The following is a 22,153-nucleotide window of genomic DNA, read 5'->3' as shown; positions in this document are numbered from 1 at the left end:
GTTATAAGTAGGCAGCCCTACATTTGAATATTTTACTGAATTGGCATTTTTTTGATTTTTTTAACATGAACAATTTAACATCAGTTAGACAATCATATGTATCAATGATACCCATTGATTCAAATTCAGAAATATATTTTTAATTAAGTAAAATGCATGGATAAAATTTATTTTAAACCTCCGTGACTCTTTGTCGGGCTTCGATATTGGCTAGTACACTGTTGAAAAATAGATATTTTATCAAGTCAGTGTAGTGATGGTAAAATTATATTTATTATTACTTATCATTTTTTAGCTATTGATATTGCTAAAGATATTGCTTGTGATAAATAGCAGCTTTTCGTTTTCTTCGATATCACTTAAATGTTGTTATTTTAACGTGGGTCGCTAATAGCAGGTATTATTATTAGCATCTAAAATAAAAGCTTTTAGTTTTTAGCGATTTTTTTCGCTGTTTATTGTATTCTATACAAAATTTGTTATATATGAACAAACGATGTCATAATTCCTAGTTGTACCATGGTGTGTCTATAATTCGTCCCTCTGTACCGCGGAGTTAAAATAATATTATTCATTATTCGATCAACGCAGCGTCATCTACCACCGTCTATTTGACTTTTCAAATGGTCCAACTTTTTCTTTTGAATCTACTACGACTATCGCTAACTCTGGCCGCAAGATAGCACTAGAGTACACAATTTGTTTTTTATTATTTTAATATTTGTAAAAATATTGTAATTTGATTTTTATCATAGTCATTATCAATTATCATGTGTAACACTCATAAAATCATTAACGAAATCGGAAACGCCGTTATTTTCGAAACGCCTATGACATAATTTATTTTTAACTTATACTAACAAAAATATTTTCATACTACTAGTATTACCTATGACATTTATCATTGGCAAAATCAACTTTCCGTGTCTCTGAGTGAAATTATGTTAACTGTTATTCAAATACAATAAGTACTTATGTTACCTATATGGATAATTTTATTCTCCCTGTACATTATACTATTTCATTATTTCATATTGGCTTTTTAGATTTTAGCTTTTTGAACGGACCGATGAATATTGAATGTCATATATTGGTTTTAGAACGATGGGGTTTTTAGTTTTTGTTTTTTGTCGCTTCTCAATGTGTTATACACATTTTTACAGCATTGAAAATTATTCAACCATCAACTTTGAAAGGTTTCTGATGGCAAATTGAATTTTGTTGGTAATTTTAAATCTAAGTGGGTTGAAAGATACCAATCACAAAATACTGTGGCTTTTTTGTACCATTATTTTACCACAGTTAGATAATATCGAAAATATATAGCTACAAATCTTCAATATATTTTAATATTGCAGTTAAAAGTTAAAAGTTTTGTTTTCTAAGAAAGACATCAAAATCACAAACATTTAAAAATTATTTTGCAGTTATAGATGTATAACGATTTCACTTTTAATAGCTAAGTGGGAGGGTGGCAAGAAGATATTAATTGCCTTAATGGAATTAAAAAATCTTTGAATCTATATCTAATAATCTGGTATGGTTGATGGGATCGGTTTAACTTACCTACTTATTTTCTGTTTTTACTTAACATAATAACATGAAAAATAAACTGGTATCAAAATAAAGTTTTAAATTAGACACAAACAAGTATGTTATATTTTACAGCATTGTGTTATACCTATTATAGGTACCTCGGTATCGAGTTACCTACTTTGGGTTATAAATGACTTATAATATCTACCTATTTAGCCCTAGATATATTCCATATTATTTACTATTAAATGTGTCATGGGGTAGACATATTTTATGAGTTTGATAAATAATTGATTTCACTGCTGTGTCAGTTGGACGATGACGTGTTGAAATTGGATATTATAACCAGTCCAATAAACGTAACGATATAATAGGATGATTGTATTACTTTTTCGAAAAATATATAGGTACTCCTATAAAGAGATGAACTGTATGTGGTTAATGTATTATTATTTAATAAGCATGTATATTACCGGCGCGATACATACATATACATAGCTGTATATTTTGTCTGGCCATATGGCAATTATAACGTTAACATCCCTTTCTGAATCCACTCGTGCGTACAAATAATAATAATAACACCACATAAATAACAAGTCAACTATTCGCGCATTAAGTATAGGTACTGTATACGCCCTAAAATTTGTATTTTTTTTTTTTTTTGGACCTATCTGCTACGCCTCACTATATTTACGATTGGGTCATGCGAACCATAATATGATATAGTATATATTGGTACCTATGATATAATACGTCATTGACGTTGACAGTCGACAGACGATATGTTGAAAATTAAATAGGTATGGTTAGTGCGCTGAAACTTGAAAGCATTCAATTGAATAATGATACAAAAATAATAGCATACTATATACATATATGTACATAACACAATGGACTGCGTGCGTATAAGATACTAACTATAATGGACCCATATTCTAATATGAGTCGTACAAAAGCGCAAAAAATAACTTTGAGACACTTAATATCATCGAAAGATTTGGTAGATCTAAATGAAAAGCCAAGAGTTTTAATAACTCTAAGACTAATCTGGTTGATTTCGTGCGAATCAAGCTATTTGTTTTTCATCTATAGCCTAAAAATCGTATTATCAAAGGAAGTTTATTATTTTGAATACTCGGGAGATTAAAATCCGCTAAACTTCGTATCTTATCAAACAATTTAGTAATATTTAAAAATTGTTTGTATATTACAGACTCTCAGACTCTCATCTGGACGAACATTTTGCAATAGCAGTTAACATTATGACCGATCGAATAAAATACATCAAACTGAAGGAATTCGTACAGAATAGTTCGACACCATCGTGCTGGTTGAGTGTTGTATAACAGTTGCAGAATTTAATAATTATAAACATAAAATAAGTTATTTTCGCTTGCACTGAGTCTCACATTATGATAACAAATGAAAACTGCTTATATGCCAATGGCCATAGATGCCGAGGCTTATTTATTTAATAGAAAAAAAAATAACAAATGCAAATTTTCAAAAATCATAGAAAATAAAACTATCTCAAAGGGTAAACATTTTAAACAATTACGATTTGTATTTGTAGGTGTTTGAAATTGAAGTTGAACAGTTCTACCAAATAGTGGTATGTCGTATAAACATTCACCTACTTTTTTTTGTCCCGGCAGGTTTGCGTAGACGACAGGACTTTATCTTTAAAAGTAGTAAAGTGCCTAACATAATTTATTTAGTTTTGACCCTGTAAAATACCAACTATATCTAATTTTCTATCAAAAATCACCTGCAAAGTTAAAAATCAAAGTATTTTTACTGTCCCATTGAGTGACAAAAAAAAATCTATTTCATTTTAAAATCAATACATTTACAGCTCCTCTTAAAATCTAAAGTTAATATGTTGTGTTTAGTAGTGCCTAACGTATCGTATAATTCAAAGATTATAAAAAACAAGTATAAAAATAGTCAAATAGACACAGTATTTATTATGACTGCACTAATAAATTATTGTCTATAGTTAAATTCTTCCTTGAAATTATTTTATTATCATTTATCTCAATTTTCAAACTAATGTATTGTTATATTGTGTGACTAAATATAGTTATTATTCTTTTTTTGCATAGGATTTTTCTTCATTTGCGCTCTGAGTTGTTTTTTCGATAAACATTCTACAGAATATGTTTGTCTATATTATAATTTGATTACATGCTATAATAATTTTCTATTGTCAATATACATTTTTTCCTTTGAAAAAATTGTTTTTTTTTAATTAGAAATATTTTTTATTCTGTAACTAACTTATAAAAATGAAGATGTTTTTTTTTTAATAACAAAAATATGTGATCCACAAAATGAATATTGGTAATTTGTATTTTCTAATAAATGTTTGTTGATGAATGGGTCCTCAGAATTATCCTCAGCGCATATTTATTTGAGGATAGCCGCCATGCCACTGATCAATATAATAAATGCTATATATAATTATAAGTAGCCAGTGGGTAATGTAACTACGTGAATAAGAAAATAAATAAAAATATTATACAATTAATAAACTGAAAGTTTAGTTATAATTTTGAAAACACTAGTCACTGCAGGATGGGATTTCTCAGAACAGTGAGAACAAGTCTCGCTTAGCCCAACTTCGCAAGAAAAGGATAAGAAATAGGTATATTATCGTGTGTTATTATCATCAGACAGTGTGCATGTTATCGGTGTGATTCTATAAGCAATAAACACTATATGAAAACATTTCCGAAAAATTTTATTTTATTAATATAATTTTTTTAATAAATTTGGTGCTAAGATTTCTGAACAAAATTGGGCTTTTTATTTTTTAATTTATACAAATTTTCAATAATAATCAAAACTCTAATACATATATATTATATACGTATACGATAGATCAATATTTTTTTTGCTAAAATTGTCGTTTGTATTATACTCAAAAAGTAAATGATATGTCCCTGTAATTCTTTTTCTAAGTGCATTAAAAATTATCCCTAAAAAAACAAGGACGTTTTCATATCTACCTACCGAGGGGATTGGCTGTAAATTGAATTTTTTATTCAATAATTCGCAGCTATATACAACCCCATGTGTTATATTACGCGTCTTGTAAGTTATGACGTTTAACTATACATTAGGTTTAGGTACCGGTAGTCTTCAGTATCTAGTATCTACGTTGGTGTATTATAATAATATCATTCATGCTGCAAGTCTTAAAAAATGCAATAAATACGTGGCCGTTATTTTTCACCGGGTCCACTGATGGGTACTGGGTCGTGTTTTTATTTTTTATCGTTACAGGATTCCCGTAACATTTCAGTTAAAACATTTAATTTATATACCGCAAAATACGAATGCGACGGCCGAACCGGTTTCTACCTCGGGGGCACGCGCGAGGCGCACGTCTATACGTGCGCATTGTAACGACAGCAGCTGCCGCCCCCGCCGCACCGATATTATCATAATTAAGCACATGAATTAAACATAATATATAAATAAAAAGAGCGCGTGTTCCCGCCATAAAAAATTAAAACTAGAGACAGTTCCGTCTTATCTATACCACAGATCGGGCGAAGCACCGCCGAATTTAATGACATGACGTACAATAATAATTATATTATTTGTCCAAACCGTATTATGCGCTATAACTTATAATATCAAGTAGGTACATCGCTGTATTGCATTGCATACATACGCTTACAGTATAAATATACCAAACTATACTCGGGTTACGGTTGGTTGTTAAAATGTTAATAAATTTCAAAGAAAAGTCCGGACCCCGGAGTCGATATTGACTGCGTTAGTTGACTCTGCGAAATTAAAATTGGATTTTATCGGAAATATAAACCAAGCTTAATTGTACAAGTGGACAGTAGTTACTAGATTAGGTAGTTCCAAATACCTATTGTCTATTCTACATGATTATCTATTGTCTATTATCTACATATTATTTAGTTAATGGGTGTACTCGCATTGTTATTTGTATCGAAACTCGAGTATATAGTAATAATAATAATATTATGAAGTAGGTGCATTAACTTAATGGAGTGATGAGAATTTAGTAAGTAGCAATACGTTCAAACAGTCACGTATTGCGTACGTATAACACCAGAACTTTGAAATATAGATATAATCTATTTTCTATAATGCTGTAAGTATAGTAACTAGCTATACTCACTATAGTAATACAATATTATAAGATTAATAAACTGTGGTAGCACTCCAACACGTATTCGTCTTATAAAATTCGCAATCAAATTATTGCATATTGTACAACATAATAGGTAATCATACAATAAATGAGATATTATTTTATTTTATTTTTAATACTAAGTCCTTTATACTTACCTTTATACCTACATACTTCATTACTTCAAACAAATAGTATTGTAATTATAATATTAAGTATATCAAACCCAGTGGGGTAGTTTCCAGGGAGGGAGCAGGGTCTGGAGTCGCACCATTTTTTTTGTAAACTGTCTTTTAGTCTGCCAAAAATAAAACGAAAACGCCGGTATATTTTAACACTGATATTGTGCATAAAAAAAAAAATATTTGTTGTGGTAGTAGTATTTATTATAAAAGTAGACAACAGTTCAAGATCAATGGCTGCATTGGTTTCAATAATATTTGAAAACATAACATTTTTGGAAAAACGAGTTATCAAAATGTCAGTTCTTCGGGTACCTATATAACTCTATATTTATTGATGTGTGGAATTTAAATATTATTAATTATTAGTAGTAATAAATATTAATACATTAGTACCTTACATAGTAAGTACTCGTGTAGTCGTGTTTGAATAGGTACTTAAAATAAGATTAGTGCAATAGTGCTGCAGAGTTGGTAGTTGGTACGTTTATGCTTGTATGCCATATATAATATATATATATAGAATTACAATTTACAATAAATTTACTCTATTATACTATTATACATATTTCATCTATTAGAAACGACAGAAACATAAAAGTTAATCGGTAATAAGTCGGTAAAGCTTAAATTATTGGTGTGTGGTTGTATATGAACCTCACAGACACGTTTGATTAACCTGCAGGTATGCATAAATAATCAATTTTCTATTCGTACAATGTACATCTATATTCTATATAAATGCATATATAAATATTAAAATATAAATAACATAAGTAGTAATTAAGTACATAACACGTTCGTATAATAATTTTACTCTGTTTAAAAATTAAATTATGGGTATACCGTTTACTGTCGACACGAAATGACAATACATGGTTATTATTATTTTAACAGTGTAATTATAATCATCGCATTGATTACAGTTTGACCGATATTATTCGGAACTAATATTAAATATATTGGGACTTTGGCTAGTGGTTCTATAGAGAATTTAATGAAGAAATTGTACCTATTTAATTGTATAATAATAATATACATACACACACGCTGCAATTATACCTACTTTATAATTTTATACTTTACCCCGTTAGGTATATTATACAGGTTTAATAATATACTATACATATTTATGACTTATGCGCATAAAATATCTACTACCTATTATAAATATTTTGGGTATACATCGATACGATATTATAATATTATTATGTATGGGTATGTTAAACTGTAACACATAATATATAGCGCATATCGTAAACATTCGTATAACATTAAGGTTATTGAAATTCTATATCATTTTCCAGTGCTTAATAATTAAACATAAATAATAATAATATACATATATATACTAATAAAGTGTGTGTGTGTGTAAGGTATTGGTGTATGAAATATGTTAACGACCTCCGTTATAATAGTGTATTTTATTAATAAAGACGTTCATATAATTTTCAAACAACCATCTTCTAATTGGATTGCGGCGGTATAAGGGTTTATAATATTAATTATTATATAATACTTCATAGTTGGGCAGACAGGCAGATACCCGTGTATTGTATAATATTATATGCTTATACACAACCTATACAACCCATTCGCGAGAACAAGCCGTAAACGAATGCAAAAGTATAATAATTATACAGTGTACAGCCATTAGGTACATGGTACATATTAAATACCTCATACATAATATTATATGCACTCATATCCACGGGGCTTTTCTAGTATATACGTCGTATATTTATTATTTAAAAAGGTATCTACCTACTATGTAGGTAAGTGACATCGAATCTACTATGTATAATAGTATTATAGTTACCATTTAATACAAAATACTGCTCTAAAATACATATTTATGTATTATATTCGAGTGCGTATAATCACATAAACTAATGCAACATATAAGCCTTTTTCTTTTGCTTTAAAATGTACAAAAAGGTATACACTATGTGATTATATATATCATATATGTATAAATAATAATAGTATTATACACAGATTGGAAATTATTATTCAACTTTTATTTAACATTAAATAATTATTTATAATAATAATACGCATATATATATATATACTATTTAATATGCATGTAATAATGACAGTAAATAATATATTTAATTACACATACCATAATCATAGTACTATGTTTAATCAATGATAATGTATAGTAAAAATGCTGTACGCATATACAATACCTGACAGGATACAAATGGTGGTCTACAAAAATGTTCGATGAAAAAATGTCCACGGTAAAAATTTCCGAAACCAAGTACCTATGTTTGCGGTGAAATTGTTCAATGTTAAAAATGAGAATATCAAAATGGAATAAAAGAGGAATATAAATTAGATTATTTATTTTTTTTAGTTAGTCGAATTAGAACAAAGAGATATTGAATAACAAAAAAAAAATGTATGTTGATTTGCAACAAAAATTAAATATAATATTATGTTTAGACTTTAGAGCATAAAAATAATGAAAGAAGTATGAACAATTTTATAAAGTGTTTTTTGAGAAATTTTCCCCTATAAATTCGATACAAATATACAACTAGACTAGGTACATAGACTAACCATCTATTTCAAATGATTTGCAGTCCCGTATTCAAAAGTTGCTGACTCCAAACGTTTGGTACAGTCTGTATAGCTGCAGCATCACTATAACAGCAGACCATAAACAAATTGTGTTCTTTCATAACATACTTACACCAGGCACGGAGCCCGAAAAAAAAATCGGAGGATCAGAAATTCATATCAATATAAATTACAACATTTGAAGTCTTAATATAAGTAAAAGAGACCGAACAACTCAGACTGTATCGCCGATCGACCTTTAACCAAAACGATATCATTGTCTTTATTTAGGTCTTAGAGGTTGCCAGGTTGGTATGGATGTTGATCCATCAATAATTTTATTGTAACTTAATTAACGTTCTCATAGGTGCAAGTAAAAGATTTGCAAATGTGTAATGATATATTATAATGTTCTAAATATGTACGCAAAATAAAATCGATCCGACAAAATCATTAGGCTTAGATTTAAAGTTAAGAAAGTGAATTTGGTTGGTACTTTGTGAGAGTCAAAAGTGAAAAATTAAAGTAATTTTTGAAGGTCTGAAAAAGAAAAAATTAAGGAAAAACAGAGATTTTCGCAAAACTAGTTTTCTAAAAAATCAATTTTGTTTTATATTTGTTGTAAATAAAAAAAAATTACTCCACTGTGAATGACATAGGTAACCGAATGCTTATACTAACATTTTCTATACACAATAACACTTTCAAAATATTTTGTCTGTTTTTTAAGTTATTTATAAACATAATAAAATTTAATTTTTTTTATTAGATTTTTTAAAAATTATTGTTTAAAAAAAAAAAGTTTTTGCTCCGTCAAAAAAACTTGAAAAATTCAAAGTTAATTCAAAGTTTCTCGCGCGTTGTTATAATAGCAGTCTAAAAATCATGAAAAATACATAGTCACGATTTTTTTAGTTCAAATGTTGACAACATTTATCAAATTGACAATTTTACAAATTATTTAACACATCCGTTACAGCGTCTTTTCTAGACACCTACTGTACATTTTATATAAAATATTAGTGCGGGGGGCACTGCCCTGCGACATATCTTGTAAATAATGAATATATATCCACCCCCCCCCCCCCCCCAATTAAAATTCCTATCTATTATTCATAATATACAATATTATACTATATAAAACAATTTTGTGTCCAATTACATAGATATTGTGATTAGAAAAAAATACCAAGTTGGTATACGTTATAACTTATAAGTGAATAAGTTACATATTCGATATGTATATATAATATATTATATTATTACACATTGATATTATGTAGGTATATTTCAATTACAGTTATACCTGCCTATACGGATACACTCACGTCGCTATAAGACCGTTGAAAATTATTGTTTCGGGGGATGATGATTTCGGATTCGGGTTACAAGTCGCGCGAGTGCGGATAGGTGCAGGCGTTGTTCTGCCGGGGGAGGGGGTCGTTGGGGGAGGGAATAAAAAACTCGAAACGAATCCAGCAAATGGAATCGTATATAACGAATAACACGATATATAATGACCGCGCGCGCGTCGTTTAAAGATAGGAGATCTATCTATTATACGATCCCATATTATTATTATTATTATTATTATTATTATCATCATCGTTACCTATACACGCGCAAATAGGATGACCATATGCCGTCTGCCGGCACGCGCTTCCGCGTCAATGAGTGTTCGGGGCTCGTGCCGTCAACTGCCGTGCCGTCTGCTTAAGTGCCCAATAATAATAGTAATAACGATACACACAGTGCCGTCGGTGTCCGTCTGCGATCGCATTGCGCCAGCGCATTTTTTCCGCGCTTTTATTAAACAATTTACCTGGTGTTTGTACGCAACTGTTCGCCTGCGGATTTATCGTACACGCATAGGATCTATGTTCTACGGCCGTGATTGCACGCTCACGTGAATAATAAATATATTATACCGCTGGCTTACATTCTGCAGTAACACACATAGGTACGAGTAAAACGCCACCCGCCACCTTGTCAACAGGTAAATATAGTGATATATTTTTGTTACCTAAGGTCCCTTTGCCCACACTTAATACACCACAATATTCCGACGTGTTTCGCTTAACTTTATCGACAGTTGAATTATTAAATAAATACACTAATTTTTTTCATTTTTACGATCGATTGTAATGAGTAACGACTGTACAATCTGAAATGTAAATCTGCGTTACGCCGACTTTTTCTACAACCGTCAACTTTGAATTTAAATCGATTCGTTATTGATTAGAAATTAAGTACAAAATATGTAAAATTATCTTACATAATATATTATTTATATCCATTATATAATGTACCTATATGTGTTGATTTATAATTTATATGACGTTATTTTTGGTGAAGGTTGATGTGTGAAATGCAGAAATATAAAATTACATGTTCCTAACTTCAAAATATTTATAGACTATGTATATATATAAGGTGCAATAAAAATCGACTTATTTACATCGATTATTTAATAGGTATCTTAGATTACTTAGGCATACCAATTTGTGTGTATTATGTTTTTTTACAGAATGATTCACCAAGCATTTAATGATTTTTGATTTTTGAAATTTGTAAATATACTTATAAATATCATATTTTCAAATTCTTGAAACATTTTGTATTACATCAGCGACCCAAACTTTTATTTTTCAAATGAGAACCCTACTTTTTACTATAATTTTTTTAGTGAATAATTGATTTATATTTATCTAGATCTATATGTAGACAGAATTGGAATTATTTAGAATCCAAAATATAGGTATATAAGATACTATAAGCCAGTGATGTCCAACCTTTTTTCTTCGGCTCGCCATATTAGTAAAATATTGCTTTCGTGAGGACCACCAATAATATAAATTTAATATTTCATTAGTAGGTACATGATCCTTACTAAATTTATCAGGTACCCAAATGATGTAAAAAAATTGTTTGATAAAAAAACAGGCAGCGAGCCACTTAGGTATATGGCTTTGGGGAGGCCAGCGGTTGGCATAGCTGCTATAAGCTTTAATAGACATTAATAGATATTTAACGAAAACATGCAGCTTACAAAATATCTAATTATTATTAAATGTCTAAGAAATTATTCTATATACTATATTATAATGGTATATCATATTATGTACTATGTATACTAAATTAGATACCTATTTAAATAAAAACGCGTGAAATCTTACAAATATATTTAAATGTACCAATATAAAAACAGGACATACCTATAGGTCCGATATAGAATACAACACGTCAACACGCAAACAAATTACATAATGTTAACAGCCAAACGATAGGAACCTATATTATTAATACTGTGATAAACTGATAATTGATATAAAATATCATAAGTACCTATTGTATATTCGTAAGTATTTATTGATTTTGTTAATAAGCCTGTAAGCTGTAAGAAGTGTGGTTATTAAATTGGCCAACGATATTCTTAAATATATGACTATAGGTAGGTACTATTAATTATTATGTTATAATATAAGGATAAAAGTATTATAGGTACCTATCTATATTAACTGTTAAGAGGACGTTAAATCAATAATTTTCACCGTTAACCATAATATGTCCACGCAATACAAACGGAACGGCATTAAAGTATTTACTATAGGTACTACGATAGTAATGAGGACAAAATATTATAGTTATGTATATGTAGGTGCACTACACGTATTTGCAGTTGTCTGATAGTTTGAAAATGTATGCTTAGCAAATAGCAATCAGCATATAATCGAACATTTTGTTTTAAATTGGAATTTTCAAGATGAAAACATTATCTGTGTGACTTTGTTGTTTCGATGATACTCCTAAATACATTTTTTCACAATATAGATATGCATATGCAAACAATTTCAAACAATTTTAATTTAACTAAAACTTAAATAGACCATTAATTTTATATCTACATAGTAGATAGTATAAACTTTTTAAAAAACATTTCTAATAAACATAGGCGCAATAATGAGGTTTGGGGGCTTAGTCTTCCAGTTTTTGAATCATATTTAGTTTAAAATATTAATTATCAGGGTTTGTAATGCTAATACAATTCTAGACCCCCAAAATAATGTTCTTAATTGCATCTATATATTAATAAAATATTCGTACCTACAAGGCTTTATGGCCATATACTAAAATGTACAAATAGATCGTTGGAAGGAAACAAAATAAAACTAATATTTTGATTTAAAAATTTGAAAATTCAAATTTAAAACAACAAAATTAAATATTAATGTAGATAGGACAAGGTAGGTCCTAACAACTTTAGGTAAAAATATGCCGAACATATTATATTTTCTAAGGTGAAGACAACTGCAAGTACGTATATCACAATATTTTGTAAACGTCTGGACGTAATGTTCTTATCTGTTAACTGTTTGATAAATAATAAGCTATATTAAATCGATTAGGTACCTATTTATTTAAGTTACAGGTTATAACCCGTGTAATACAAATTTGCATATTTATATATATGATTTAGGTGGGCCTACGCCATAATGGCCTCGTTGGCTTTTGTCGACCAAATAACATTTAAATCAGCCACTGTCTAGAAGAAGTGTCATACGCTTATACGAACTTACAAACAAGCATTGCAAATCAATGTAAATCACGTTCTAGATATTGACAAAAAAATTTTCAAAAACATTATTTTTATCTATCGAGAGAATCGGTGAGACCTGTTGCTGACTTTTTTGATGTGTAGTTTACTCGTTTTTTGATTTTTACTGTAGATTAAGTGTAGAGCGAATTTCAATACTAGACTAGAAAGTTAGGGGAGCGAGCTCTTTTTGTACAGAAATTAAACATTGTAAAAGCGACTATACAAATCAATTTCTAATCTTCTAAAACTGTAACTTTTATTATTATCGACGTTAAAAAAAAAAATTCAAAAGTGGAATTTCGCAATAAAAAGTGGTCTAAATCGGTCAAATTATATCTTCTGCAGAATGTGTCAGGAGAGTTTCATGTATAATTATTGTATTACAAGTTTGGAGTATATTGCTTCTACGAAATGCTTCGTATGGAGTTCAGCTGCTCCCGGTCTCCTTGACCATCATATGTTTACAGTATACCTATATTTCTTCATAACCTTAATCAAATTACATCCTACAACACCATCATGATTCGCGGTCCGTATACATTAAATCATAAACCTTATTATAATTTATAGGAACAGCATAGTAACGGATGGTGGTCATAGAATAATCCGCTTGACGATGGATATGGTTCAGTATCGTCATCATCATCATCACCATCATCACCAGCATCTGCAGCAACAGCAGCAGCACCACCACCACCACCAGTCATTCGACGGACATCAGATGACGCATCTCGCTGCAGCGGGGGCGGCCGACTACGGTTTCGGCGATCTGGGAAATTCCAATGGAAAGCGCGAATCGCCGTCGCAGCACGGCGCGTACTGGCAGTGGCAACACTCGTCGGACGGTTCGTCGTCCGAGGGGTTCAATCACGGACAGCGAGCATTCCTCGACGACTCCGCGGACCGCGGCTGCTGGGACGCGACTGCGAGTTGCGGTAGTCCGCCACCTCCGTCGACCCGAGTGCCGCCGCTGGACGACCAATGCTCGTTCACAGGTCATCTGCAGCTGCTGCAGCCACTGACGTCTCGGCACAGCGACCGATGGAATCGTTCCTATTTCAGGTAAACCCAATACTCCTCACATATAACATGACATCAGTTGAGCCTGACATAATATTGACTGCACCTCTATTTGATTTGTACAACATTGTATTATTACCCTCGTGAAGTTAGCAGCCAGGCTTTTAAACGGACGAGATACATGATACATACTCAACATTTGACGGCAACTTGTTGTAGGTACCTGCCTATATTGTTGTATAGGTACCCATCATCATTATTCATTATCTTATAAAGTTATACATCATTACCGACGTTATAGGTAACACGGTTAACGGTGTGAAATATGAATAGGTTATAGGTATTTACGTTCATTGTAGGTACATAAACAGCTTAAGAGGACGTGATACCTGCATGTGTTGTCTCTGTCTTACAAGTGCGTAACTTTGCAAATTTTACGCTCAGCAGAACACGTGTAGCTCCGTTAGTTTAAAAATTAGTGCGAATTGACCTCTTATAAAATCTAAAGATAAGATTATTATCTAGGCAACCTCATAGGTTTTTTATTATATTTTAATTTTAACGCGAGTTATGAGTATTTTAAAATTGTAAATTTTTTATACATCTTAAAATACTTATAACTCGCGTCAAAATAAAAATATAATAAAAATCCTATGAGGTTGCCTAGATAATAATCTTACCTTTAGATTTTATAAGAGGTCAATTCACTTTAATTTTTAAATTATCGGAACAACACGTGTTCTGCTGAATGAACGATTTGCTTTGTTACGCATTTGTAAGATGGAGACAACATGCGGGTATCACGTCCTCTTAAAACAGTGGTGTATATCATAATATCTAACCTAAGCTAGGCATTTTTTCTATCGATATTTATTGAAAACAATTTTCAAAAAATTGAAAAATTTTGAATGCCTAAAAATAGCTTAAAATGTTGAAAATTCAATTGCAACCTGACCAATATTCATTTAAGTAATAGTGTAAGTTTCTATGATTAATATTTTTGGATTACCAACAAAGTAACAAGAACGAAATCTATGTTTTCGTGAGAAACTAGTGTACCTATATATTTTAAATATTTTGTTTTCCTAATTATTTCAAAAAAGTATGTAGGTACTTAGGCAGGTTAGGTATGGTATTTTTTATTTTACTTGTTCACTTAAGTAAAAAGTTAGATCCAATTGATTTACCATGCTTTAAGTTGATAGTTGAATCATTGTTATTCTTCCAAAAAATAAAATGTATTTACAATTAATTACAGTTAATTACAAAATATTTCAGAAATTAGAATAGTAGGTATGCTAAGTCTTCGCGATTATGCTTCTATTGCTAACCATTTGCTGCTCAGAATTATGCATCCTACATAATGATACCTTAACAGCCTTAACCTCTTACTACAGGGTCAAAAATGTCAAACAATGCCAATTACAATTTACAATAGGCTCATTGCGATCGAAACAGGATATTATTGTTATTAGTGAATTATTTACAATAGGTACTTATAATCAGATAACCCATGGAAAAATGTTGAACATTTAAAATTTTAAAAAACCCATCAACACTACTGTTTCTTTTTTTATGTTTTAATTATAATTTTTTTTAGATTTGATGTGGTTTATGTAACTTACAACCATTTTCTATTGACTATTCCTACATAGCTCATAGGTACTACATAACTAACCAACGTAAATTATATTTTTGTCTACACATATTCATTGCACCTTTTTTTTTATAATAGACAATCATCAAATGATTACATATCAACAAAGTCTAATAGCAAAGAGTCCATATCTCCCACAGTGGCAAGAAAGAGACGTTTAGCAGCTAATGCAAGGGAACGTCGACGCATGAATGGTTTGAATGAAGCATTTGATAGACTCCGTGAAGCTATACCAACATCCATAGAAGATGAACACAAATTATCAAAATATGAAACGCTACAAATGGCTCAAAGTTATATATCAGCATTATGCAACTTACTGGATCAAGCTCATAAATAAAATATAATTTATTTCTCAATTGTCAATTTTTTTTACACATAAAATGTTTTCTAGTCACAAAAAATATTTTTTTATTTTGTCTATTTAATAAAAATAATAACGAAAAAGCAATTAAATACAATTAACTTTTATTTTTTTCATTACTGTACACCTAAATAAAAAATAATATGTGGTACAAGACAAAAAAAAAGTGTTACTTCAGTAAAATTATCAACATAAAAACTGAAATTTATTTATACAAAATTATTTGATTGGAAGTTTAGCCATGTGACATTAAATTGTATACCTTATTGGTAGAGAGAACAGTAAAAAAAAAGAATGAATTTAAAAATTAAAATATATATTTTTTTAATATATATATTATCAACATTAATCAATATATTGTGCCAGCCATCTGAACCCTTCTCCATAACCATGACGTTTCAATACAGAACACATGAATACTTCTAAAGGACGACCTGGAAGATCTGATCTGGGTACTCTAGCCTAAAATTAAATAATCAATATTAGATAATATGGAAAGAAACAATTTTGATACTAAATAGTAATCACAACAGATTATAATAAATTATGTTACTGAGTAAAACAACCTACTGTTAATGTGCATCATTTTTGTATACAGTACTGAATTAATTATTTATTTATTAAACCATCAAAAATCAATTTAGATTTAGATTTAGATGTTGAGTGAAACCTGGCATAACTTTTAAATCATTTAGTATTTTATATGTTATCTAAATTGTATGTTTTCATGTCATTGGGTATTTAGAAGTACAACAGCATTATTTGATGAAAAAATCATAACTTTTTGGTAGTTAATAATTATAAATGTAAAATTAAGGTGATGTAATTTATAGTAAACATCTATCAGTTGAATTCTCATTAATCTCATTATTATTACAAGGATAGCAGCACACTCTTGGTTTTCTCTCTATCCTACAACATAGCAGATTTACATAAGCAAAAATAATATCTGTGTTCTTAGGTGTTTTGAACAATCTATTATCCAACTTAAAGTTAAGTACATTATCTGTTTTTATTCTTTGGCTTTTAACAATATTCCAATTTTTAAATTTAAATTATTTAAAAATGCTCATATACCACAGAAAAATTATAATATGGAAAAATAGCCAACATATAAATACAAATAATGTTCTTAACTTTAAATTCTATAAAAGATAAATTTACTCCAATATTAAAGCTATCAACACAATATTAGTTCTGCTGAATGCACATTTGCTATATTGCGTGTGGGTCAAAGAGAGAAAACCAACAATGAGTTGATATATTCTCAATTTTTAGTGATATGTCAATATCTACAGTGTTTTAAAATTTACAGGGAGTCAATGGTGAAAAAAATGATATACCAAAATTATGATTTTAAGAAGTAAATAAATAAACAAAATAATTCAGCTGATAAATTATTCACACATTAAACATATTCTTATAAACTAATAAGATAATTTATAGTTATATTTTTGAAAACAATTCTAATGTATCAATACAATAATAACAGGTTACAAAAATATTAACACGTTCACATGTTTACAGCCACGTTAGTAAATGTGACAACGGTGAGTCTTTGCTTAGAACGTTGTCACAAAATAAACACAAGACATGGTCAATATGTATTTGATATGGGATTTATAGACTGGTTTAATTTAAGAAATTTCTGCGGTATAGATTTTAATAACTGGTTTAAATTTTTGCCATCAAATAAAGTTAGAATTGATACTTATTATTATAACATTTTCATCCTGAAAGCCACTATAATTTACTGTTGTGAACGTGTTAATAGGTTTATTGTACATATAAAATATCATAAAATAACATACTTTTCCAGTTGTTTGGTTCAATGCAAAATAAGTTCTTAATTCTGTTTCATTCAATGCACCTTGTCTATCAATTTTGTTACCAAGAACGAGTACGGGGCAGTTAGATAAGGATTCATCAAGCAATAATGAATCTAATTCATTTTTACTTTCCATAATTCTAGATTTGTCACAAGCGTCTACCAAAAATACAATTGCATCTACAGCAGGGAAATAATCTTTCCATACTTTTCTTGCTTGAGAATGGCCACCCAAATCAAATGTTGTGAATTTGATGTTTCCAACAGATAATTCTTCAGATGCTTTAAAATAAATAGTTAAATATTAAATTACCAAAGTACAAAAATATAAAATATACATATTTGTATAACAGTTTCATACTTGGATGCAATGTTGGAGTGTGTTGTGCCAAACGATCATCTTTCAACATATGTAATAGAGTAGTTTTTCCAGCATTATCTAAACCAAGGAAAAGTAATTTTCCTGATTTTTTCCACAACCCTATAAACCATAACATTTAAATTAATTAAAGTTGATGTAAAAAATAATATGGAAACACATGATTTAACTGATTTATTTTGTAATCATATTATTCAGTGATAATAGAAAAATTACAGAATTTGATTTAATATCAATATGTTAATGAACTATTGAAATCTTATACATTTTCATAATCTTATCAAAAATCACATAACTAACTGAATAGTAGGTAAAGAAATATTACTCACCTAAGTATCCAAGGACGCCGGTAACCCAATCCCAAAGAAACATTTTTTGATGAAATTATCTGTAACATAAAATAGGTAATCATATTATGTAAATAATACTAAATATTTAGTACACGTTTTATTAATAATACATTTTATACCACAAGGCAGTTTTAAAATGTACCTATGCTAAGATCCTAATCAAATATTATCAGTGACTTTATAGATAAATACATAAAAATATATAATGTATAAACCATAAAATCAGATATATGTAACTACCTAAACAGGGTATGGTAAAATAATCAATCATAAATTTAATCGCAAACATTTAATATTGTAAGAACACAAGAAAATGTTGTAAAAATATGTAGTGTGTCTTAAACTTATTTTCAATCAACAATTACAAAAGTTTATACATGTTTGATATTTTATTTTGATTATCAATTGCATATTTAATATAATAATGAATGATGTATAAATTGATTATAATAAAATGAAAATAAAAGTACTTATTTAAATGCAAAATGTATGAATTAGGTTTTCAATATATAATTTTCAAAAATAAATAGGGGGGTAATGGTATATCAATAAAAACTAACTAGCTTAAAATGTTATCTAATTTTATAAAACCTTCATGACCAGTTTTGATGGTTGTAGAACTTACTAACCTGTTAAAGAGTCAATAAAATGAAAAAATTATTCATGTTTATATCATACACAATATAATGTGTTCATACCATCAAGGACAAGTACATTATTATAGTCATTAGTTAGGTTAGCGTAGAAACTAGTAATATCCCACTATGTCAGAGGTAGGTGATTTATTGTAAAATATAAATGAGAAATTTTAATATCTACCTCATTAGATGCTTCAAATAAAATAAAATGTACCTTTAATTCATAATTATTTGTATTTATAACATTGAAATTCCACCCAAAATACAATTAAAAGATAGTAAGATAGCAAACATTTTTTTTAATTAGATTTCAGCTAGCTAAATTCTATTATTAGAGCATGGAAATAAAGAAAAACGGGACTAAATTCAATGGTAATGTCTAAAAATAACTATAACAAAAGATTAAGTTAATCCATATTTAAAGCAGTTAAAGGTACCTCCAACCGCAGAATTGATTAAATAAATCTATTCTATGTTACAACTAATAATTATTATTTATTAAACATAAGATATGCAAATACAATTTTAACTATCAGTGATGACAACAAAGTACTTTTAATTGATAAATGGTTCATAAAAGTCGGTGTTCTATATTTACTGTACTTTGCAATAATTGATTATTGTATCACCTACTTAATTAAGACAATACCTACTTATACATTCAAATTACATTTTACACAAAGGTAACTGTTATATTTTGATAATTTCAGAATATAAAAACCTATTAATACTAGTAGGTACCCAAATTCTGATAAACATTTTTAAAACCTAAATTAAATTCTGAATAAAATGACTAGATATTGGCTATACAATATTTTTTTTAATTTCTTTTTCTCTGAGTAGGACGGATTCAAATGATTTATATAGAGAATAGATAATAGACACATTAAATAATTGATATATTTGGTTTTCTTAATTGTATTGTGTTGTATTATTTGAATTGTCTGAAGTTATAAATTGGTCATTTTTCTAATTATTCTCAAGACATAGGTAATATACTTTAAAATATTATTTTTAATATTTTAAGACTATAATATACAAAAAATTGAATACTTAAGTTTAAAATTAATAATAGATCATAATAAATAACTATGCTATTCTGTATTGATTTTTTAATTGTACATACAATTGCAACCTACAATATTCTTATAAGAAACATTTAAAATTAAAATGATTTACTAATAAATTCATTGACTCCACAAGCTAGGTATTAATATATTTATTCATTATTCCATAATAGGTTTATCTTGTAATTAATAAAACATGTACCTACTTAATAATATTAATATATTAAACTTCAAAAATTAAAATTTTAATTTAAAAAAAATCCTAATCTTATCAATAATGTAGGTACTAAGGTATTTTACTATTTTCTTATGTTCAAATTTCAATTATTATCAAAACTATAGATTCGATCAATTATATTTTAGATTTCATTCTGCAAGATTAAAATTTATGACAGATACCTAATATGATCAATATATAATTTTATAATTTATTTGAATGCTTGAAATGTGTAGTATTGAGTACCTATTAAGATTTGATGTTTGAACATAAGGTGAATATGATATGAGTATAATATCATATTATTTACAAGGTAATTATTTTTTAAATTTATTCAATTAATTTTGAAAACCTTAAAGGTACTTATTTTAAAAGCATTTAAAATTTTTAAAAAATTGGGTTGTCAGTATAGGTACCCAATACATTTTTGATATTAAAAATCATGATTTTGATACTGCCTTTGTTTAAAATTTGATACCAATAATCCAATAACAATAGAATACTCCAGAGTCCAGAGTGCACGAGCAAAGAACGTAGTTCTATAAATATATATATGATTAATAATTATACATTAATCTATTGTTATATTATACTTCCTGTGAGATATCTATAATGTCTTTTAAATTAATTTCTCTTGATGTATCTACTCTTAATTACTTACAATTGTTTTTAGAAATATTAGGCACCTACCTTATAAAAATTATTTGAGGAAGAACTATAAAATTCAAGTACATATGTAATGACGTCATTAAGAAATGTTGTTGACTTTTAAGCAATCACTCATAACAAAGACACTAATTTGATTTTGTGAAACGTAAATTAATCTTACATAAAAATGTATGAATTTCAATTTGTCCAATTTAATATAGATGCCAGACCCTAAACAATACTTTTAGATAAATCCAAACTAAAACTACTCGTAAAATAACCAATCAAATAATGAAAAACATTGTTTGTCATTAAATATAATAAATAGATTTTACATACCTTTAACGATAGTTTAATGTACAGTAAATCAGTGTCACAACTTTGTGTCGTTCATTGGTAAATTGTATTTGATGTCGTAACAATTCGGCCGCAATTCGATTATCACTAAGCGTCTGTGTTGACGAAAAGTGAAGACGGCGACGTTACTACTTACTAACCAAGTTATTTAAGAGTCGTAGTAGAAAAACAGATATTTTATATTATGTACACAATATACCGTCTAAACTAAATTAATGATAAATAAAATCTATGGTCTATGAGCAAAATAAAAATATAAACGATGACTTGACGTGCAAAATAAAGTGATTAAAACATTGATAGGGCGTGGAAGTAGGAGAAGGGGTTCCAATGTGTCACAGAGCCATCGGTGGCTGGCAACGATTATCGAAATAACGAACCTCTTTGGACTAGCCGTTTAAACTGCCGCGTATTACAACTACCGCTTCGCTTAACAACCACTATTACTGCTCCACGGGTATTATACCAACATGGCAGGACGTCTGTTTTGAGTATTTTTTTATCTTTTATGCAATTATTTATTGTTATGCACATTGCACATATTATAGCTTGCCACTAACTG

The 22,153-nt window shown here is 28.8% G+C and overlaps 2 protein-coding genes across 2 annotated transcripts; one reads left to right on the top strand and one right to left on the bottom strand.

The window, feature by feature from the left end:
* Positions 1-10,114: 10,114 nt before the first annotated feature.
* On the top strand, positions 10,115-16,149 carry LOC111033845 (protein Fer3-like). The gene is made up of 3 exons (XM_022314778.1): positions 10,115-10,465; positions 13,637-14,128; positions 15,822-16,149. Exons 2-3 carry the CDS (start codon positions 13,683-13,685, stop codon positions 16,081-16,083), a joined length of 708 nt encoding a protein of 235 aa, XP_022170470.1. The 5' UTR covers positions 10,115-10,465; positions 13,637-13,682; the 3' UTR covers positions 16,084-16,149.
* Positions 16,150-16,406: 257 nt separating this feature from the next.
* On the bottom strand, positions 16,407-21,853 carry LOC111033797 (GTP-binding protein SAR1b-like). Its single transcript, XM_022314725.1, has 5 exons — positions 21,574-21,853; positions 18,644-18,702; positions 18,297-18,416; positions 17,919-18,217; positions 16,407-16,569 (listed from the first exon to the last, which is right to left on the bottom strand). The coding sequence occupies exons 2-5, from the start codon at positions 18,684-18,686 to the stop codon at positions 16,453-16,455; spliced, it is 579 nt and encodes a 192-aa protein (XP_022170417.1). The 5' UTR covers positions 18,687-18,702; positions 21,574-21,853; the 3' UTR covers positions 16,407-16,452.
* Between the last annotated feature and the right edge of the window lie 300 nt (positions 21,854-22,153).

This window comes from Myzus persicae, unplaced genomic scaffold, assembly GCF_001856785.1.
Source record: "Myzus persicae strain clone G006 unplaced genomic scaffold, MPER_G0061.0, whole genome shotgun sequence".
Taxonomy (NCBI): Eukaryota; Metazoa; Arthropoda; class Insecta; order Hemiptera; family Aphididae; genus Myzus; species Myzus persicae.
Note: the sequence above shows the minus strand (reverse complement) of the source record. Positions and strands in the feature narration are given on the sequence as shown.

Excerpts from the sequence above, each read along its gene's own strand:
- LOC111033845 (XM_022314778.1), top strand. The coding sequence starts at position 13,683 with ATGGATATGGTTCAGTATCGTCATCATCATCATCACCATCATCACCAG. Across the intron at positions 14,129-15,821 it reads TGGAATCGTTCCTATTTCAG|ACAATCATCAAATGATTACA; the intron begins GTAAACCCAATA and ends TTTTTATAATAG.
- LOC111033797 (XM_022314725.1), bottom strand. The coding sequence starts at position 18,686 with ATGTTTCTTTGGGATTGGGTTACCGGCGTCCTTGGATACTTAG. Across the intron at positions 18,417-18,643 it reads CGGCGTCCTTGGATACTTAG|GGTTGTGGAAAAAATCAGGA; the intron begins GTGAGTAATATT and ends TATGGTTTATAG. Across the intron at positions 18,218-18,296 it reads CACTCCAACATTGCATCCAA|CATCTGAAGAATTATCTGTT; the intron begins GTATGAAACTGT and ends TTTATTTTAAAG.